Source organism: Leptodactylus fuscus, chromosome 7 (genome assembly GCF_031893055.1).
Source record: "Leptodactylus fuscus isolate aLepFus1 chromosome 7, aLepFus1.hap2, whole genome shotgun sequence".
Taxonomy (NCBI): domain Eukaryota; kingdom Metazoa; phylum Chordata; class Amphibia; order Anura; family Leptodactylidae; genus Leptodactylus; species Leptodactylus fuscus.
Genome location: NC_134271.1, coordinates 99,132,274 through 99,154,608, shown reverse-complemented (window position 1 = coordinate 99,154,608; position 22,335 = coordinate 99,132,274). Strand labels below are relative to the sequence as shown.

At 41.0% G+C, this 22,335-nt stretch overlaps 1 protein-coding gene across 1 annotated transcript in view; it reads right to left on the bottom strand.

Moving 5' to 3' along the window:
• The window catches only part of MDGA2 (MAM domain containing glycosylphosphatidylinositol anchor 2), a 547,529-nt gene extending 526,942 nt beyond the window's left edge, over positions 1-20,587 (bottom strand). The window contains exon 1 of the mRNA XM_075282612.1: positions 20,375-20,587. Coding sequence (XP_075138713.1) covers positions 20,375-20,447 — 73 coding nt within the window. The 5' untranslated portion in view covers positions 20,448-20,587. The remainder of the gene's footprint in view (positions 1-20,374) is intronic.
• Positions 20,588-22,335: the final 1,748 nt, after the last annotated feature.

Genomic DNA, 22,335 nt, shown 5'->3' with positions numbered 1-22,335 from the left:
CAGTCACGGTATTATGTGCCACTAAAGAGTTGACAGTACACTGAATTCAGTGCACTGTCAGCTTTGCTAGTATATGCCCCTGTGCCAGCGTTATCGGTGTCATTAGCTTCGGCACTGGTATCTCTCCACTGTCAGAAGTGTGGGCCTCACAGCTCAATAACATTGCTGTGCAGCGAAGAATGATCCCTTCACTGAGAAGTACGGCTCACCCTTATGACAGTGGAGAAATATCAGTGCCAAAACGGAATTCAATCAGCTTTCTAGCGGTATATATTGCTGCCAGTGACAGATGAAAGGTCCTCTGTAAGGTAGATGGGAAGATGATCTGTCTTCTGCATTATACTGTAATGTGTACTGTATAGGATCACTGAGATATATTTATCATATAATGGCAGCAGGAGCAAGACTGTGATACAAACACAATGCAAAGCATACAGTATGTGGCTTATATATTATTATTTCGGTCTTATACAGTTATGATAGACAAAGCGTGGTTCCATGGTAATGCATTGGCAGTCATGCCAGTCCTGTATCTGGCAATCAGATAGTACATCAGCTGGTTGTTCAGTGCAGGGTCTGCGCTTTATTTGTCTGCAATTTATTACACGTTTATTCAACACAGTTGGATGAGCACTGAGGGAATCTGCATAAACAAACATGAAACCTGAGAATGAGAAGGTCTAGTAATAGCTGATGAGGATGAATCACTCCATAGTAAAATCATCATTGTACATTGAGACTGCTTTCCAAGCACCACTGACCTTCGTGATGAAGTGGAAAGAAAAAGATTTGCCGACAAGATTTACACTTTGTGGTTTCCAATGAAGATTTGGCCAAAATATATGCTGGACCACGAAATGGTTTCCGTTCAGTATGTTCTTCTATATAGACATTCATGTAATAATATTGATTGAATATACCATGAATGCCTAAGTCTCCCATCCAATAGAGTGGAGGGGAATCAGGACTGATATGACTCAAATCACGATTCAAGGTCTTACATACCATGGAGAAGGATCATGAACTTGTTATGGAGAAGTTCCAACCCCAGTTACTAATGGAAATCTGTCACTGAAATGTGCCAAACAAAAGAAGGAGATAAGGGTTTTGCAAAATTGGAGGGCAACCTAGTACCAATCTCGACTATCCTAGTTGGCATCACCCAACAGCATGAGGGGGGCATTTAGACTACATTTTTGAGACCCCTTTACCTCTATGTATGTCCCTGTACCATACAGTATATAAACACCTGTAATATGGCCTTTTTTCATTGCTCTGTACATAAGGCCTAAGAAGGATCTGCAGTTTAGTCTTGTGGACCTACTGTATTTGCTTCTCACGTTTTTATGCTGCTGTACATCTTAATTCTCTCGGGTATCACTAAGACAGTTTGCTCTGAACTTCCTTCCTAGAGATTTTTATGCCTTATATTTCAGATTTGCTCTTCCTGCTAGGTACTGTGTATATAAGCACATAACATAAGTTCACATCAAATTCAGTACATAAACTTATTGTTTTATTACTGCAAGGACAGAATGATTATAGAAGCAATGTAAAGTGACATAAAGAACCACATAGCAAAGATAAAAATGAAGCCCCTTTCAGAGGGCACCACCACATCCCTAACCACCGGCGAAGAGAGGTCCAGATGACTCCATCCTATTTTCAAAATTTTTGTAGACCTATATTATCCCCTATTACTAACATTATAGCCTATATTGAGACCCAATCCCTCTGTGGGTCTCATGAAAATTGGCACAAGAGCAGATTGTAATGGACCTTCCTTCTCTAGTGACAATAGCTATCGTTATGGTATCTATGAGCTTGATTGGAGGTCTCCAGGGGTTTCCGGTCCTTCCTCTTCATTCATCTGCTGAAAATTGCAATATCTAGGCAAAAGAACATTGTGCAAAGAGTGATAAGAACATAAGAACATTGTTACTGCTATGTGCAGAAGCTGATGATATCATGATCTGGGGACCAGAAGTCCCTCACTAAGGGAAGGTCCAATATTGGAGGAGGTGGATGACATTCCAACTTTAACTGAATTACCAACAGGATCTTACACCTAGTATTTCATGTACAGTAATATTTAAATCAGAGCAACAACATTTATCTGGTATGTGGTGGCCCCTTTCTTATCGTTCCTTGATGTCACTGCTTACACGTATTGAGAAATTTTGGGGAGTTGCAGCGCTGCTCCGATTACTTGAATAGGAACGGTACTGCACGCTCTACCCATCCCCTGCAGTAGCTCTCAGGACCCGTAGGCTGCTGCAATATCTGATTTGTGCATGATCCAGGTATCGGAACCCAACAGATCAAATATTCACCAATATGAAAAATCAATTTCAGGCCAGAAAACCCCTTTAAGTACAATTGTAAAAACTAATAAAAGGATATGCTCTACTTGACACATCAGCTTACCCCTTTTATGGATATGTAATGATATGATGATAATGATATGGATAAAGGAGAGCATCTTTACCCTTGACACAAGATACAAGGGCTTTTATGTTATAAACTAAAATATTCAGTAGATATACTGATGCATCGGCAGGACTTTGATGGAGCACTAAGGTCCTACCCATTGGTTTTCGATCTTTAATATGGATGACTAGACAAACTGACCTTGAGGGTAAGTCAATGAAGTGGATTTATTCACCCTTTATATTGGTTTTACATTGTTATCTTTAGAATGTAATGCTATCTATAAATTTAGATATATATTTTTTTTATTTGCTGCTATTTACCCCAACCAAGCACCTTTTAGAATTGGGCTTACACCAGTGATCTGCACCTCGGATGTTCTCTGAGACAGATTTTATTGGATTCTTTGATAGCTAACCTTGCCTGTAGATGTAATGGTCGATGTCTAGTGATTCAAGACATCCTCCTTACACCAGGTGAGTCTGTGATTTTATTTCTTTAGGCTTATTTATTGCTCATCTGAGAGTACTATCTCTGTCTCTTAACCCTTACCACTCTGCACCATACCATGATGTTGTGCTGAGCATATAGCACTGTAATAGTATGGTGATGTAATGGTGTGGGTGCAGGAGCTGTACCTGCGGCATTACTTCCAGCACTCGACTGTGTTAGACAACTGAGGCCCAAGACTGGAGTCAGAGTATCAATAGCGATCGTGACATCCAGGAGTCACGGGGGCAAGATCCGCCCACCACTCCTTGGATCCCCTGCGGTAGCAATGCAAGGTCCAAGGGGCTGTCTGTGCACATTCCACATAGTGAGCCTAGGTGAGGTGAGTTGCAATACTATGTATTGCAGTACATTGCACTAAAGATCAGAGTTCCAAATTCCCTTGTGGGACAGGGAAAAAGTAAAAATAAATAAATAAATAAACAAATAATGAAAACCGCCTTTACATTTTAAAAAACACAATGTTAAAAAAAATTTTTTTAGGTATCCCCATATGTGTATAAGTCCCCACTATCCAAAAATAGTGTTACTTATTCCCATGCAGTGAACACCACAATACCACATTGTGCAAAATAACGTATTTCTTTCACCTCGCTTTCCCCTAAAATTTGCAATAAAATATTATCAAAAAGTCATACATACCAAACATTGGTACCAATAAAAAATAACAACTTGCCTCACAAATAAACAGCCCATACATAGATCTGTCAAGAAACAGTAAAAAAAGTTATAGGTGTTAGGGAATAGCCAGATGATAATTCCCCAGAAGCTGCTGGTGAACCCTGGAGGGAGGGGCACAAGGGACAGTGAGCCCTAAACTGAAGCCCCCCGCTTGCCCTTCCTATTGCCAGACCCTATCCTAGGTAATAGGTGACAACCACGAAGACAATCCCTCCCTGAATACGTGAAACACAAAACGCAGACAAGACGTACAACAACAAAGGGAGGTCAGGTAGCCAGGGTTCGGTAACAAGAGAGCGATGCAGTGCCAAATCGGAGTCAAGAGAATAGTCAGTAGGAAAGCCAGAGGTCAAGGATTAGTATACAAGTAAATAACAGCAAGAGATACCAGAAAGCAAGGGCAATAACCGGCACCAGTGTGACTGTGAGCCAAGACTAAATAGGGGAGGAAGAACCCGCCCTGAACCTGATAGGAAGGAAAGCTGTCAATCATAGGCAAGACAAAATCAAATACTAAATGAACAGAGGCAACCTTGGCAGAAGATGGGTGTGGTGCAAATCCAATTAAGGACTAGAGCCGTGTTCACACAATGCAACTAAAAACTTTAAGCAGATTATCAAACTGCACACGCCTCCTGCGCCGCAGCATGCGAGCAGAGGGTGGCGCAGAGGCCCGAACAGGCAGAGATGTTACAATAGGATTTTAGAATACGGGAAAATTGTTCATTTTTAAATAGTGAAAAAGTTGTAAAACATAAGAAAACTAATGTAAATATGGTATCACCATAATCGAAATGACCTGCCGGACAAATCTACCATGTCATTTAAATGTCGTAAAAAGAAAATACGAAAAATGGTAATAAAATTGTAGCTTTTTTTTCACATGGACTCCACCCCCAAAAAATTACTAAAAGATAATCAAAACATTGTAGGTACCCCAACAGTGCTAAATGAAAGTACAGCTCATGATGCAAACAATAAGCCCTCACACAGCTATGCCGACAGAAAAATAAAGTTAGGAATTTTGGAAAGCAGGGAAGGAAACTATGAAAAATTAACATACAAACTATTGGCGCCCTTAAAGGGTTAAACTGTGAAAATTAGATCAATAGGATAGAGCATTTGTAAAATAAACAGTTCTTTTCAATTTATGTGACAGCCCTTATGGGCGTGTAATAGCAATCTTTGGTAGTGAGCTAGAATCCAGTCTTTAGGCTTCATGTACATGACAAAGTGTGCAGTCCAAGGGTCTTCCAATGTTCCATTGTGTTATTTTTTAGGACATGCTCTATACATATTGGAATGTAATGGAGCATCAGAACACACATCGGAAGACCCTTAGACTGCTCATTCGGTCATGTATCTTAAGTTATAAACAACTTTTCAGTAAGAAATAGTACAGGCGAAAATAATAACCTTTGTGATAAATCTTATTACAGCAATCTATTTCCTTCTCCACCTATTAAGCTGTTCTCTTGCTCTTTATCTTCAGTCTGATGTATATATTGTTCCCATATTCAGCCTCACACACAGAAAAATATGGAGGAGGGAGGAGTAAGATTATGCTGCCATCTGGTTGGTTGATTGATTTATTGCCTTATTTTATGACCTCACGGCCTCTTACCTACAACTTAGCAGCATTAAAAAAAGCAAGCAAGAGCAGAATGTAACAGCAGCAATTATTTGAGTGACTTTTCTAATTGCCCCTCCTCTTTTCATGGAGAAAGTGACTGATTTAAAAATGGAGAAGAAAACAGATTTCTTATTAAAATATATTACAAAGTTTCATATATTACCGTATATACTCGAGTATAAGCCTAGTTTTTCAGCACAGTTTTTGTGCTGAAGAAGCCCCTCTCAGCTTATACTCGAGTCAAGCAATAAAAAAAATATATATATTATTATGGGGTTTTTTTTGGTGGGGGGGTCTATGACCAGTCGCAATAGTAATGTATAGAATCTCCTATAAAATAGTGAAAAAAGGAAGCTTTAAAAAAATAAATAAATAAATAAAAGTTCTAAATCATCCTTTCCCTAGAATACATATAAAAGTAAAATATTACTATGAAACACATACACATTAGGTATCCCTGTGTCTGAAAGTGCCCGGTCTACTGAATATAGGGTATCTGCAGTACTCCTGTTCCGTCGGGAAGGGGTTAACAGGAGCACTGCAGATACCCTATAGCCAGCCAGGCTGAATTCCAAGTGGGGAAAAAAAAACCCAGTCCTCAAGCTCAGGGAAGGGGCAGACAGACAAACAAAACACCCCCTCCCCTTTCCCAACACCCAGCAACTACTGCACCCAAAAACTCAGACCATTTTAATTTTAGGAATTCTCCAGCAGCTGCTGCATTCCCCCCCCCCCCTCGGCTTATACTCGAGTCAATAAGTTTTCCCAGTTTTTTTGTGGTAAAATTAGGCGCCTCGGCTTATATTCGGGTCGGCTTATACTCGGGTATATACGGTAACCTGCATTATTCATTTATGAAAAATTGTTTATAACGGGAGGTGTGCTTTAAAGTCAGAAATAGATGATGGAATGAATGACAGCTAAAGTGAAAAAGTTCTAACAAGTAGGGATGAACAAACTGGCTGGTAACAACACAGATTTGTTATGAATTTTCCAAAAATGTCAGGTTTGGGGTCTTTTCAGACCGGAGAGTATAAAAAGAAGAGGAGAACGAGAAGTGAGTAAACACTGGCCTCTCCAATGAACTTCTGTTTTGATCCTAATATTGACTTGAGGAAGCACGGATATATCTAGATTTTCCTGTTGTGAAGCTTTCACATAGAATACCTCCTAGTGAAATATAGTGGAATTAAAGAGATAGGTTATCAATATGTCATTGGTGTGGGTGCTACTCCAGCACCCCTGCTGATGAGCTATTTGAAGAAGCTGCACCACTCAGGAAACTTCAGTATCTTCCCTGTACCGATAACATCACATTCAAGTGAACAGAGCTGAACTGCAATACCAAGCAAGACCTCTATGCAATGTGCGGTGCTGTATCTGTGGCACTATCTGAATGCTGCAGCCTCTTTATTTAGCTGATTTGTGGGGGTCCTGGGTGTCAGACCCCATTGGTTACATACTGATAAACTACTCTAAGGATAGGTTACTTATATGTAGTTCCAGGAAGGACCTTTAATAGGCTGAGTACTCATGTGTTGTAAAGTGCTGTGGATTGCCCGAGGTAGAAACGCTGCGGAAAAAAACGTGGCATTTTACAGTCACTGTGTAATGGACGAGATTCCTGTGAAGGCTATCCCCAGAGTGCGGTAAAATACATATAACCGACATGCTATGATTTTCAACAACGTTTTGGAAATTGCAGCATGTCAGTTATACCTATGGATGCAGCAGCGGTTTCCCTATAGATATAATGGAAGGAGAAAGTCTTCAGAGTAAATCTCTGCAAGCTTAGGGCTCGTTCACATCTGTGCCTGGTCTCCGTTCTACAGGTTTCCGTTTCCTGTGCAAAACAGAGGCAGGAGACGGAAACCTGCCGGCATGTTTCAAGCCCATTCATTTGAATGGGTTTGAAAGATGTCCGGCCGTGAGCGCCGATGAGCGTTTTATGCTCTCCGCCGCGAAACCGTTTTTTTTTAAATCGGACACAGAGTTGGACATGCAGTACTCTGTGTCAGATTAAAAAAAAAAACGGTTTCGCATCGGAGAGCATAAAACGCTCACCGCCGCTCACGTCCGGACCCGGTCTGACAGGTTTCATGCAGAAGATGGAAACCACAGAACGGACTGCCGAGCGCTAGTGTGAACCTAGCATTACTGTGAAAAGTGCTGCGAGACACTGCATGAGGCCATAGCCATAAGGAGTGTGAATAAGATTATAAAACCTGGCTGTTTTCGTTTTCCAGAGTCATTTTTGTCTATAGGCTGTCTATAAGGACTTTCCGGATAAAACATGTTTGTTTTTTTAAAATGTCTGTTAGTACTCTTAATGAGTTAATAAATGCACCCATATACCTTTAGCCATGTTTTGAGTGATTTCTGGGTGTCTCTGGGAGCTCCTGGTATACCCTGCATTTCTGTACATGCTTCTATTTCCTGCTATGTAGCTTCCTCACTAAGGCAGGGTTCACATTACCATTGAATTCTGTTATGAAGGTGTCCGTTCAATTAAAAAACAAAAACAGACACCTATCATAATGGACAGTAACTGATGGCTTTCAATTACTGTCCGTTATAAATCCGTTGGCTATAGACTTCAATGTTAGAAAAAAACGGAGAGAAAAGCTCTTCCTTTAGGATTTTTTTGTCTACTGGAAAAAAAAAAACAGACTTGGGTGTAGACGTACACTAACGGACACAAGATAAAATCTCATTGAAATGAATGGAAATTTCTGAGGTTTAGCTAGTGTCTGTTGCTAAAATCTTGTGATGGGCAATAGCCACGGACACTGCTGATGGTCACCAACATTAGTGTGAATACCCCCTACCCCATCTCACATTACTCCTCCCTCCTTCCTCTCTCACTCACATACATCCCCCTCCCTGTCTCTGTAGCTTTCCCGCCCTTCCCTACCTCAGCCCAACCCTCGACTCATATTATATACTTACCCTCCACTCTTCTTCCTGTGAGACGGCCCCTCCTCCTTCTGTACTGATTCTGTCTGTGCGTGTTCTTCTCCTCCAGCGATGATCCACCTTGCGTGACCGTGCAGTAAGGGGGAAACTATCGGCAGCAGTGCGCACAGTGCTTGGAGAACAGGAGAAACGTGCACACCTTGAAGAATCAGTACAGAGAAAGGAGACGTCTTGCAGGAAGAAGTGTAATGAGGTGGATGGGGGGGAAGTAGTCGTGGCGATTTGTTTCTGGAAATGGGAAAACGGATTGTCACCAGATAATCATAAAATGTCCCTGGGGCAGTCACATGACCACTCCAGGGATATGAGTAAATATACATTTTTGATTAATTATGCTATTTAGAAAGTAGGAGGGGGGAGGGGGGTTAGATTGGTGTAGGGATTTCACGTTATTCCGGATAACCCCTTTAAAGCAAGTGTGTATATAGTACTGAGCTGCACTTCCATATTCAGTCCATGAAGAAGGGTGGTGCTGTTTCTGAAAGAAAGCAGACAGAATTTCTAAATTCATACAAGATTACCCTCGATGAAACTCAGAATTTTCTCACAGTAACTGACCTTACAATAGTTTGCAAAAGAGAAAGTTTAGTACAAAATTTTTTTTTACTGTAAAGTTCGCGAGCTAGGTCAGGAAATAATTGTAATAACTTGAGAAATGGAAAGAAGTTTTACACCCTTAGTGGAAGTTGGTGACATTGGAATAAAAGAGCCGCATTTGGCAAGTTCTACCAGAATAAAATGCATTTAAAACCAAGTAAGTCTGAGAGAAGACATTCATTTTCTCAGTCCCCGAGAAAGAAAACATCTCCTGGTGACCCCGGGATGACAGTCGGTTTCCTCCCTGAATCAAGTTTCCTTAGATTAATTGGCATCACCCTGGTGTCCTATTTCTCTGAAAGGGTGCCTAACCTCTTCTTAAAGATCCTATAGTTCCTGCCACCCTGGGTAATGATTTCTAGGCCTCCACTGCCCTTATTGTGAAGAACTCCTTTCTCTGTTAAAGGTGAAAGCTCCTTTACTGTAATCTCCAGGGATGTCCTCCTGTCATGTGGCCTCATCCCTCCGCTGAAAAGGCTATATTGCAATATCTCTTCAAAAAGCGAAAGGATTTATGAAGACGGGCATGTAATCCATAGTGGCTGGGACAACTATAATGACTACAGGATATCTTAAAGGTATAGAAGGAAAATAATGTGGCTCCTGCAGAACCTCTTAGATAATGAGATAATTCTTCAGCTATTCTTGTATTAGATATAGCAAGGCTGAGTGTGATATGACAATGTGTTACGTCCGGTTGTACATAGGGCAGCAACAATGGCGCTGATTTCCCAATGCAGCAATAGCCACAAGCATCTTTAAGGCTAAGGCCCACATAGCGCTCCGCAGTAAAAAAGCGCTGTGGGAAAAACCACGGCGGAAATGCATCACATTTTTTTTCCTGCAGTGCTTTTCGTAGAAAGTATACAGAGGTTTCCTCTAAGGACTTTTTGTTTCAATTATACCTATAGGGAAACCGATGGCGTTTCTGTAGGTATAATTGACATGCTGCGATTTCCAAAATCACGATAGCTTTGGAAATCAAAGCGTGTCTGCTGTGCATATTTTTCTGAAAAACAATGTGTGAAGGTAGTCTGGTTTCCAAAACAAAATATAGTCAAATTACAAACTCAGCTCTGCTACTTTTATACAGGCAAGGCCGATTGCAGACAACCATACTGTGGGTCAGTGTGCTTTCCGTGTATTTCACAGAGACCACACTGACCCATTCTTTTCTATTAGTCCGTACACATGACAGTGATTTTCACGGTCATCTGCAACCTTCCTAATACATACATTATATCATATTACCAGGTTTTCGCTACCTTTCATATCTTTAAAATAATAGATGTCCATCGAGATAATGGTTGTTTTTGCCGAATCCTTTATGATAATGGTCATTGATTGGAACTGTTTATTAATTGCATGTTCTGCGTTTTCGTACACTCAAACGACCTCATCTTGTGGTAAAAGCTGATATAGAGATGTAACAGAGCTGAGTATTACAGATGTAGCAGGTTGAGTGTGGTAATAGAAGAACTATGTCAAAGCAGAGCTGAACTTGTCAGGTATAGCAGTGCTGAGAATTAGGCCGGTTGCAGATGACTGTGCCTGTCGTGATTTAAAAGAACAGGCTGCACACGGGGGACACAGGGATGTCTCCGAGTGTCGTCTGTGTACAGCGGTGCTTCCGTGGTTCCTTTCATTAAATGAATAGGAGCCATGGAAGCATAGGCCGCAAAATAGGACAGGAATAGGACCAGTCCTATCTGATACCGCCCGGACTGTTGGCCCACACACGGTACCGTGAAAATCATGGTCATATGTACGGACCCATAGAAAAGAATGGGTCAATGTGCTCTCCATGAAATACACGCACACTGACTCACACCATGGTCGTCTGCAAAAGGCCTTACAGGTGTAGCAGAGCTGAGTGAGTCAGATGTAGCAGTGTTGAATTTGTCAGATAAAGCAGGGCTGAATTTTGTACATAGTTCATTTGTAACATCCATTTTGTCATATGTAAATGGGTTAAATTGTATTTCACACATTACATTGGTATCACAATATGAGTTTTAGTGCTTTTTCCTGGAGCTACAGGTAAATGTAATGGGGCAATTCATAAACAGAGCTCTGCCAGATATCTGCCATAAATGTGTGATAATGTGGCACAATGTCTTCTCTTGTGCCAAAGATGCGACACAGCCCTCAATCTTTGCTTAGCTCAGCACTTTCTGTGAATATGGGGAAAGTGGATTGAGCCAGAGCAGAGACACATGGGCCTGACATATTTATTAGAACTCATGCTAGTTTATTGGAGAGAGTTAGGGTGCGTTCACACAATGTAAAATGGAGCGCAAGCTGGCACGTATACACGTGTCAGCATTTTGCGCGCTCAAAAAGATCCCATTGATTTCACTGGTAGTTACGAGTGTATACGCCGCGTAATTTTGCGCCCAAATAACGCGGCGTTCACGCTCGTAACTCTCATTGAAATCAATGGGAACTTTTTGAGCGCGCAGAATGCTGACACGCGTATACGTGCCAGCTTGCGCTCCATTTTACATCGTGTGAACGCACCCTTATATAGGAAATCTATGCCAGGTCCTGACTGGTGTACACTTCCATTTTGGTGCACATCTGATTTACTAAGAGGCCGAGAACCTGCAGATAAGTCAGTGGTACCTTACACTTGTCAGGACCTTTATTAAATCTGGAGTACAAAACGCTAATCTTAATAAATATATCATCTTTACACATTGATGATAATATGTGCACAATATGTACAACCGGAACATATTACATAACAAATTCAGTTCTGCTACATGTCTATAAAATAATCCAGGAACATGGTGTCCACACAAGAAGAAGAAATCACTATGGTAAGACAATAACCATGGTAGATGTACAGTTTGACTTTTATGGAAAATTCTCAGTAGAAATAGCTGGGAAGAAAATAGTGTCAGGCCGAACCTACAGTATCACAGCGTTCAGCCAAACAAGGTATGACAGGGAGTTCATTACAAATCAAGAAGCATTACTGTACATTTCTTAAAGGGGATCTCCAAATAAAAATAAAGCTTAAAGGCGACAGAAAAGGACATGCTTGTGCTGTGTATAGAAATGTGGTCAACAAGCTCTGATTTTGGGGAGTGTTGTTATAGGTACTGCTGTGATGGTTTCTGTAAGTGTACGGATAGGAATTATATATAGAGAGATATTACAGTACATATTCCTAAATCATGGATGTACAGTATGTAGTTGAATGAAAGAGCTTCTGTCAAGATCAGAGCTCAGGAACTGAAGTTACTGTACAGATAGCATATTACAATGCATAGGATAGGCTTACAGAACACAGGATGGGCTTAAAGGGTTTTCCAGGTTTAATAATTAATGACCTATCCTTAGGATAGATCATTAATTGAGGATCTGCAGGCGTAGGACACCTGTGAGCCACGCTGATCAGCTGTTTGTAGAGACTGCAGTGGTTGGATGACTGCTGCAACTGCTTCACAACTTACCAAGCATAGCTCCATGCATTTATATGGCGGCTGTGCTTGGTATCGCAGCTCAGCCCATTCACTGAAATGGTATTGAGCCACGATTATACCATGTGACCGATGAATGTGAAATGGAAATGTGAATCTGAAACTAAATGCTCAGCTGATCCATGGGTGTCCCTAAGGACAGGTCATAACTTAGTGAGCCACAGCCAAAAAGCACTGCAGCAAAAACCATGGCAGAATTGTAGCATTTGTGTTTTTACCCGCAACGCTTTCACACAATGGTCGCAGAGTTTTCCTCTGTGGACTTTCTGCCTCAGTTATACCTATAGGGAAAACGACAGCCTTTCCATAGGCATAATTGACATGTTCTGATTTACAAAATCGTAGCCGTTTTTGAGATCGCAGCATATCCACTGCAGATATTTTTCTGCAAAGTGTGGATGGGATTAGCCAGAATCCTATCAAATTTGCAGGTACTCTAACTCAGTCCAGTTTTTACTGCAGCTATTTTGCTGATTGCGGTGTTTACGCCATGTGGGACTCCGACCTAATAGTCCTGCAATTGGGCAGAGGGCCCTGGAGCTGACGGGACTCAACTTCAGCCTATAAAAATACCAAGATCTGGCATGGAACCACCACCAAAAGCACAGTTGATGAACTGAGCATCAGAAGTTCATGCCCAGTACACTTACCAACATTTTACTAGCCAAAATTGGGCTGACTTGGAAAAGCCATTACAGTCACAAATGCCCTCAAAATGGACATTCTGCATAAACCTTGGTCCAGTTTGTAGAGATTGTCAAGTAAAGTCTGGATATCTTGCAAGTATGATTCAATAATGGATTTATGGTCGTTACCTCCACAGTACCAGTGCATCAAGTAGTAGACGCAGGCACCGATACATTTATGGTGACCTAATACAAGAGGACAATTAAGGTCCATATTAGAGAAACCTGTGAGGCCTACATTTCTAGATTCTATTAGGGTCTGTTCACACAGTGTTTTTTGGCAGCGGATTTTGATACGGAATCCGCCTCAAAATCCGTTTCCAAAAACGGCTCTCATTGGGAGCCGCACGCTTTTTTCCGCTAGCTAGTAGTGGTAAAAAGAAGCGAGCTGCCCTGTCTTGCTGTGTCTGCAGTTCAAGGCTCCTTCCCAATTAGGCCCATTCATTCAGGAAGGAGCCGTGTGAACATACCCTTAGAGGCCTAACAAATAAGCAGTCAAACCTTATGGATAATATACACTACATATAAACAGATGTATATAGAGTGGGAGAACTTTCCTAGATAACTCCTGGACTCCGTGAAGAACAGGAAAATCTCCTGGGCCAGGCACAATGCTCCTGCTTCCACCAGACTAGGAATCTATTTATATGTAACTTGGACACTTTATGAGCTGTCATATCAAAAAGTGAGCTTGTCCAGCACATTTGTGACCATGTCAAGGAAAACTGGGGATGGCAATACACTCACACGGTGTGTTGCCATGTGACTCTGGCCAAAAGAATCTGTGACGCACTTTGATAGCCTATCTTGCTAAAATGCCTTTCCAAATGTGGGCAAATAGGAAATAAATTCTCAGGAGGGTCCCTGGGACCCCAGTCAGACAATGACTGGAAGAATATATTTCCAAACAGTCTCTAAATATGAACACATACTGTATACAGTAAGATAACTTTAGGGTCATATATACTTAGGTTGTATGGGTATCTATCTATCTATCTATCTATCTATCTATCTATCTATCTATCTATCTATCTATCTTATCTATCTAAGTATCTATCATCTATCCATCCATCCGTCCATCCATCTAACCATGCTATGTTACATTAGTGATATCAATGGTTGTCAATCATACCAATATCTAGTATGGAAAAAAGTCCTCATATACCGTAAATTGTGTCCTATGCCTTTACAGGCTTTCTGAGCATATGCCATCATTAAACAGAGATTATCCAATGTTCACAGGAAAACACTGCTGTCTATTTCCACTACTGTCTATTTCCATAGCTTTTACAAGGACAATAACACTGATTATTTCACATGATGCACCATAAAGCCTGTCAGGACCCAACCAATGGAGGGAAACAGTAAATGTACAGTATATACAAATGCACCTGTCTACACTATTATATGGATCCAATAAAATGTATATTACACCGCCTGCAGTTCACACACTGCCTAAGTCACTGACTGTTAACAAACAGAAGTTTAATTATAGAAAAATTGTCTCATTTATCACTGGCGTGCGGCTCGTTCCCTATGCCTGTCAAGGATAGGAGGAGAGAAATCTGCAAACAAGGACATTTGTAAGACACCAGGGACTACTGAGAGCACACCCTATGTATAGGTTAGGAGAACAAAAGTTTTGGGCTGAGCGTCTGAAAATTCCGGCTTGGCAGGAGTGACGCTCTCTGCCAGTCCGGTGGTTTTCCTACTTCTCATTAATAACTACATTACTAACTCTGTAACAGCTAGAGCTGCAAGGTATCCATGGGAATTGTACACTCTATTTAAATTGGTAGGAAACAAGGGGGTAAATTCATCAATCCCAATTGAGAATATTGAGGCATATACTTGGCACTAAGGCTCTCCCTTGCACCAAGTGTGCGTCTCAAGCTCAAATTTGCATCTCACCTGCCATATACTGCAAATGTGTGCATTGTGGGCTAGGGATCTAAGGGGGCGTTCACACTACCGTTGGTGTCCACTCAGCAGTGTCCGTGGCTATTGTCCATACAAGATTTTAGCAACGGACACTAGCTTGTCCATTTGCAATTTCCATTCATTTCAATGGGATTTTATCTTGTGTCCGTTTGTGTCTTTTAGTGGTCATTTACAACCATGTCCATTTTTTTTCCAGCGGACAAAAAAATCCTACATGCAGGACTTTTCTGTCTTTTTAACATTGAGGTCTATGGGCAACGGGCATATAACAGACAGTAACTGATAGCCATCAGTTACTGCCCGTTTATGTCCGTTATGATAAGTGTCCTTTTTTGTTTGTTTTTTTTAACAGACACCTTCTGAGCGGACACCAATGGTAGTGTGAACCCTACCTTAGAATATGGAACATGAGACATGGATTGGGGTTTGAGTCCTAAAGGTACTTTCTTGCACCAAACATACTCCTCAATATCATCCCTCTACACCAGTTTCCTGGCATCAGTTAGAATGGAAATCTATGCCAGTTCTTACCAGTTGTAGATTTTCATTCTGGTGACGTGACCTCTAACAGATTTATATAGAGGCCGCAGCCTCTTGGTCTCTGCACCAGTTGGGCCGTTTCTTATCATAGTATCGTAGTGTCATACACCAGTCTTAATAAATTTGACCCATTGTGTTCATATTGGAAGTCCATAATACCAACAGTTATTAAATTATCCTTTGTGTACCTAATGTCACATTATACTACACAAAATTATAGCAGGAAACAAACCAATAAGTCCATATTGGAAGGCCATAATAGTTATTATAATATACTTTTTGCACGTAATGTTACATTACACCATGCAATATTATGATGGGAAACAGAAGGCCATAATGCAAGCAGTTATTATATTATCCAGTATGTACCTAATGCTATGTTACACCTTGCAATATTATAGTAGGAAACAAACCAACTAGTCCATATTAAAAGGTCATAGTGGCATCTATTATCCATTATGAACCTAATGTTATATTATGTTATGCATTATTATTAAAGGAAACCAACCAATGAGTCCACATTACAAGCTGTTATATTACCCTTTATTTAACTAATGTTACATTACACTATGCAATATTATGGTAGTAAACAAATCAACAAGTCCATACCAAAAGGCCACAATAGTCATTATACTATGCTTAATGTATCTAATTTTACATTACACCTTGCAATATTATAGAAATAAAACAATGAGTCCATTGGAAGACCATAATGCAGGCAGTTATTATATTATCTTTATGTTCCTAGTGTTATATTGCACCATGCAATATTATGGCAGGAAAGGAACCAATGAGTCCATATTGGAAGGCCATAATACCAGCAGTTATTGAATTATCCTTCTTCTACGTAATGATGCATTACACCATGTAATATTACCAACCCTTGACATACAGAAGATGGGAAATCCGTAAAGCTCAGGCAATAATGTGTAAAGTGGGAATGGAGAGGTAAATGTAAGCAATGTGAGTAATCTGCTTGTTTACAAACATGGCTCACTCCCGTCTGCTGACAAATGAGATTCAGGTGAATTATGAAATATGAAGAATATTCTACAAGTCATTAAACAGTTACCAGATTGACAATTACCCATCTTTCTTCATGTTTAAAACAGTATAAACATTTTCCTGTATCCATCCTCCAGATGTTTTCTCATGGCCCATTAATCGCACTGGTCGCCTTCTTATTGTAACATTCTGCAGTGCATTGGGTTATTTTATCTCACCCAGAAATAACCAGAAGGTGTCCTTGTGGATAGACTAAAGTGGATTCAAAAAAAGTCAAGATGAGGACGCTATACTAATATTATGTCTCGGTTCATTTAGTTCTGCTCTGTTGGTTACTAAATGGTGATGTCCATGATCAGTAGGGACTTTTTTTTATAGGGAACAGCTGTATTCCCTTAGTATTTGCCATCAGTCAGGACTGTGTGCAGGGCACCTCTCTTATTCTATTCATTTCTATTAGTATTATCAATGGTGAACAATATCATCTTTCCGTCTACACATGATCAGTTGGGAGAATGAAGGTGTCCGCTGGTCAATAAAACCCCTTTTTCAAGTGCTGTATTAGGAAATCTTGAGGAATTCGTCATTTAGGACATCCATTAATTAACTGAAAGGATGAATGGGTATAACAGTGTCTTAGTATCTGGAGGACACCACTTGTCCTTGTATTACATGGGTACGTCATTAATAGCACATTGATTTCAATAGAGTAATGCTTCAATTCCCCTTCAAATCCACTTGCTTGGTTCCAGCACGCATGATAATGGATCCCTGGGTGTCCCAAAGTTGAGATACTCTGTGGTCAGCTTATTGTCCTGGGACCTTTCTAATCAAAGTGAAGTATGGTCTTAAGGGTCAGTGGTAAAACTGTTTAAGGAGAACTTTTCATTCACTTAAGAGTCCAATTTTACTTTTAGAAGCCCTTTAGATGTCCTACAGTTCTGAATGGGAACTATCCAGTAAGACTAGGCCGAGTATGCTTCGATCAGAGCTTAGAAGCAGATACCACAGAGAACAGATGACGTCATCAGATTTTGTGGAGTTCACTCACTAGTACAGCATATTCTATGTGCCACACAACCAAAGGACGAACACTGCTGACAAATTTTAGACCGAATTTTGAGGTGACTTGTAGAATTTTAGGTTTCTGAGTTTAAAAATGACATAGGGACAGCAGATAGATTGTGTCTCTCCTGGCAGAGGCGTATCTAGCGGGTGGCTGGCAGGGCATGTACCCTTCGTACCAGGAGGAGAGCCAACAAACCATGCTTCCCTGTCAAAGGTATATAGATACAAGACTAAGGCAAGAAACTTGTATGCCCCAGGCAAAGGACTTAAAGTCCTTCTCCCAATTCTTTTGATAGGGAATGGGACATGTGTGATCAATGGTAACATACAATGAGAACCTCCATTATTCTTTCTTCAGTTCTATAGGTGATGATCATTGATATTAGATCCACTTCTAGTTCAATAACGGGTATAGGAACCTATCATAATTATTTCACATACAGAACACGTGCAGTCAAAATAGATCCTTCCTTGCCCTCCTCAATATATGCAATAATATACCCACTTCTTATATATATGAATCTATAATACAAATATATCTAAGGAAATATATAGTGTCCATAACTGTATACAGCCACAAACCATCCCCTAGCACCTTCTAGCATGGATATCCTAAAGATACACTGGCAATACTTTCTATATCCTGCATCTTGTCTGGATCGCCTGTCTGTAGTCTATTTTTATCTATACATGTCTTCATATACCATTTGTAAGACATCTACCTGTAACTCTATGTACAAGTCTGCAGTGGGGATTACAAGAAAGCTTTGGATTCTTATACATTAACCATCAATCCGCTTGCCAGTATAGCGTGTCATACATGTGTAGGGTATTGTACATGGATTCTCGGCTTATTCATGCTGTTTATCATATGTATATGTAGGTAAGACCTCTCTTGTATAGATTATGTGGCCTACATAATGCCTGGTAAGTATATGTAGTGAGTGGGGATTATAGGTGATTTGTATGGGTATACAGGAGAAATTCACTATGGTATAGGTGTGTGGGATACTTAGCGTACATGTATGTTAAGTCCATGTATAGAGAATAAGCTGTGGCATGTGGATGGCTTGGTAAATTCTGTCACCATCTGGCATTGACTTTTTGCTGACCTAGATTCTATGTGAAATGACTCAGAAACAGCCCGGGTTTACTGGGCATTTCTAATGCACAGAATCTACACAATATACACTGTTTATTTTGCCCAGCTTTCAGTCTCTGATTTCCCATTTACTGTTCATTGATCTGTATTTAGGAAACACATGAATACTCTACACTACCCAATTACCCTGGCATGAAATCTCATCATCCCGAACAAGATGTATTTCATTTTGCTGGGAGATGTCTTAAAATAATCATCTCATGGGCTGTGAAGCTTGCAGTTTGCACACCAACGCGACTATGGCCCTCCATCCATCCATGCATACTATGGGCTGCCAATGAGTAGTCGGAATTAAAAAAAAAAAAAAAAAAAAAAAACTGACCCAACATATTGGATTTCCTGCAAAGGACAGAGATGCTGCTGTGTGAGAACAGTGAGGGGTCTGTGGGGACTCAGGCACGCCCCCAATCAAATAGCCCCCCTCCAGGCACCATGTTACCCCCGCCCACTGCTTCCTTCATACATTGCTGCTAGTTGCATGGACTGATTATGATCATCTCAGCACTAAACACAATTAAATGGGTATTTTCATCTCCTGAAGGGGGGTTTACATCATATCTCACTGGAAAGGAATATTGGCAACTACTACTGTATACTGGGATTAGATGTGTTTTTGCAAACACCATCTGTCAACCATTAGTGTATTTATAATATAGGAAAGTAAGTAATTCAATCACTGTTGATTAGGGAACATGTACCAATAGATTGCTAATATATGCAGCACATATGACATCTATATCTAGTCCTAGACACTGGCTATACATATCAGAATATACAATGTTACATTAGTGCCCCCCTCCCTATTTATAATTGAAATGACTTAAACCCCTTCAAGTCTATAACTTTGGCCGTCATTACTTTGCAGTGCCCCAATGGTCTAGGGGTGACTTTTTAACCACAAATTGTCCAAGACCTGAGTAATAGGATGCAGTGATGAACGATTAGCACTACTCTATATCTGATAGGTTACGAATACCATATAGTTCCTGTGGCATTTATAGAACATTTTGGATGACAAAAAGGCATTTTGTTCTACCTCTACAGTTCTCAACTGTTTTGTCAATGGAAAATTGGATGATTGGAGCAGATTTGCAAGCTCACACTATAATGTCTGCAACAACTGAAGCAACACAGGTAATGGGAAATAACATGTAGTTTAGAGTGATAGTCATTGAATTGAGGCTGTGCTGGGATTAGACTAATGGCATCTCTATAGTTAGGCTTGTTCAATATGATTGTGTGAACATAGCCTAAGAAATACATTCTAAGGCCGACCATGTAGTCTCCATAGCTTCCAGACATGTGTTGGATACAAGGTGCATGTCAAGTCTGTTCTACAGATATATATGGAATAGAGAGAACCTGCTACACTTCCACCCCATTTAGACTTAAATGAAGAAATTCACACGAGGTAAAGCGTTTAGCTTCATCATGGAGCACAGTTGGGGTTCAACATCCAAGTTCATAATTATAAATGCCAAAGTCCTACAAGCATCATCTTCTGAAAGAGGTCAGATGAGACCAAGAGATACCAGGTAACCTACCCTAGATACCAAAAAACCAAGCTAATCTTGGCTTTTAAGAACAATATGAAACATACAAGGTCATGAAAATAGTTGGAGAAGACAATGTTGAGGAATTTTTTGCAAAGACTCACCATAAACCCCTTGACTACAGATGCCTTCAATGAGAACTGTCAATAACCACAAGACAAGGAAACTTAAATCCATCTTCACGTTAACATGGACATATCCAGCCCAGAGACTCAACAGGACCTTCCAGAGGCCAATGATCGACAAACTACCCTCTGGTCTCAGTTTAGATTCCAACTCACAGGTGGACACAGCAGCAGGTATTGCTCTTAGTATATGAGATCAGAACTGGATCGTCGTCCTCTCCTTCTTCTCCTATGGTAGGACACAGGGAAATCCCATGCAATCAGGTAAAATGAGAAGAAATTGCTCCTTGGTCAATCTCAAGCAGGCTCTAGAGGAGGTGGTGTTGGGGGTGGGGGGTTAAAAAGTAACTCGCAGTGGTCCCTGGAGAAGAATTAGGAGAGCAGACTGATTGCAGTCCAACCAAACCCCTCGAGATTCTCCTACCCCCATTCCATTAGTTGCCATTGCGAATGCAAAAAATCCAAGATCCAGCCTGGCAACCAGAGCAAGACAGGGGTTGTCTGTGGGTAAGAAACAGCTGGGGTGTAGAGAGGACCGAGCTTGTGAGATCACTCATCGGATCCAAGCCAATGACATGAAGGCGCATACATGTCCAGGCAGCAGGCAGAAGAAGACCCCCATAGGAATGAATGAATGAACCAAGAGCACAGGACCAACCCCAGCTGCAGGAAATGCAAATGAAGCTAAACCTGGCAGGGAGGGATTGCAGCATATATTAATATTCTTGTCATTTTGTGGCGGAATCCAGGGACTGCAAGGATGGAGCTCTCCAGGGGCTGCTGCACCTTCATCCACTCTCTCCAGGAGCTGTGTGTATGGGTGTCAGTGTGTGTGTGTCAGTGTGTGTGTATGTGTGTGTGCAGCCGGAGCAGGAAGGAGAGAGCTGTGTGTGGTCACGTTGGGATCTACGTGGAGAGAGGAGCTGGAGCTTGGTAGCTGCAGCCAGGCGACGTCAAAGCTGCATGTCCCCCCACCCCCTACACTCTACACCCCCTCTCCTCTCCTCTCCCTCCCTCATCCCTCTCCAACCACAGCTCATCAGTATGGGGAGCACAGAAGATGAGGAGCACGGCAGAGAGCAGACAGGGGTAACATGTGCAGCAAGGGGGGAGATCTGCACCACCTTCACATACTGTACAGACACCCCCTATACATCCACCCTTACATATCATCACAGCGTGGGAATTGTGCTCTGTGAATGAAATGTGGACCCCCCTCCCTCTCCTAAGCCCCCCTCTTCTCACCGCTGCAGTAGGACTGAACTGTATATAACGGGCTGGCCGGAAAAGAAATGGTTAAAGACTGGTGTCAACTGTCTGGAGGGGCGTCTGACAGGAGGAGCAGCTTCAGCACCTTGGACAGGTCCTATAGAGCCCTGCATACAGGACAGGGTGGAGGGTCTGGGGTATACTGTACACTAGGCAAGTCAGAATACTGAGATATCCTCCCTGCATGTTACACTGTAGTATAGCTAGTCCATTCTGTACTGATAGATAGATAGATAGATAGATAGATAGATAGATAGATAGATAGCAGACTTTTAGATGGGAGATAGAATAGCATATAGATAGATTGCAGACTTATAGATGACAGATAGAGAGATATGTATATGGACGATAGATAGATAGATAGATAGATAGATAGATAGATAACAGAATTTTGGATAACAGATAGACAGATGTGCAGATAGATGTGACGAAGGATAGGTAGAGCGATAGATAATAGATAGATAAATAGATATTAGATAAATAGACAGGTAGATAGATAGATAGATAGATAGATAGATAGATATTGATAGATGGATAGATAACAGAATTTTGGATAACAGATAGACAGATGTGCAGATAGATGTGAGAAGGATAGATAGATAGATAGATAGATAGATAGATAGATAGATAGATAATGAAAAAATGTCAGCACTCCAGTGATTCCAAAATAA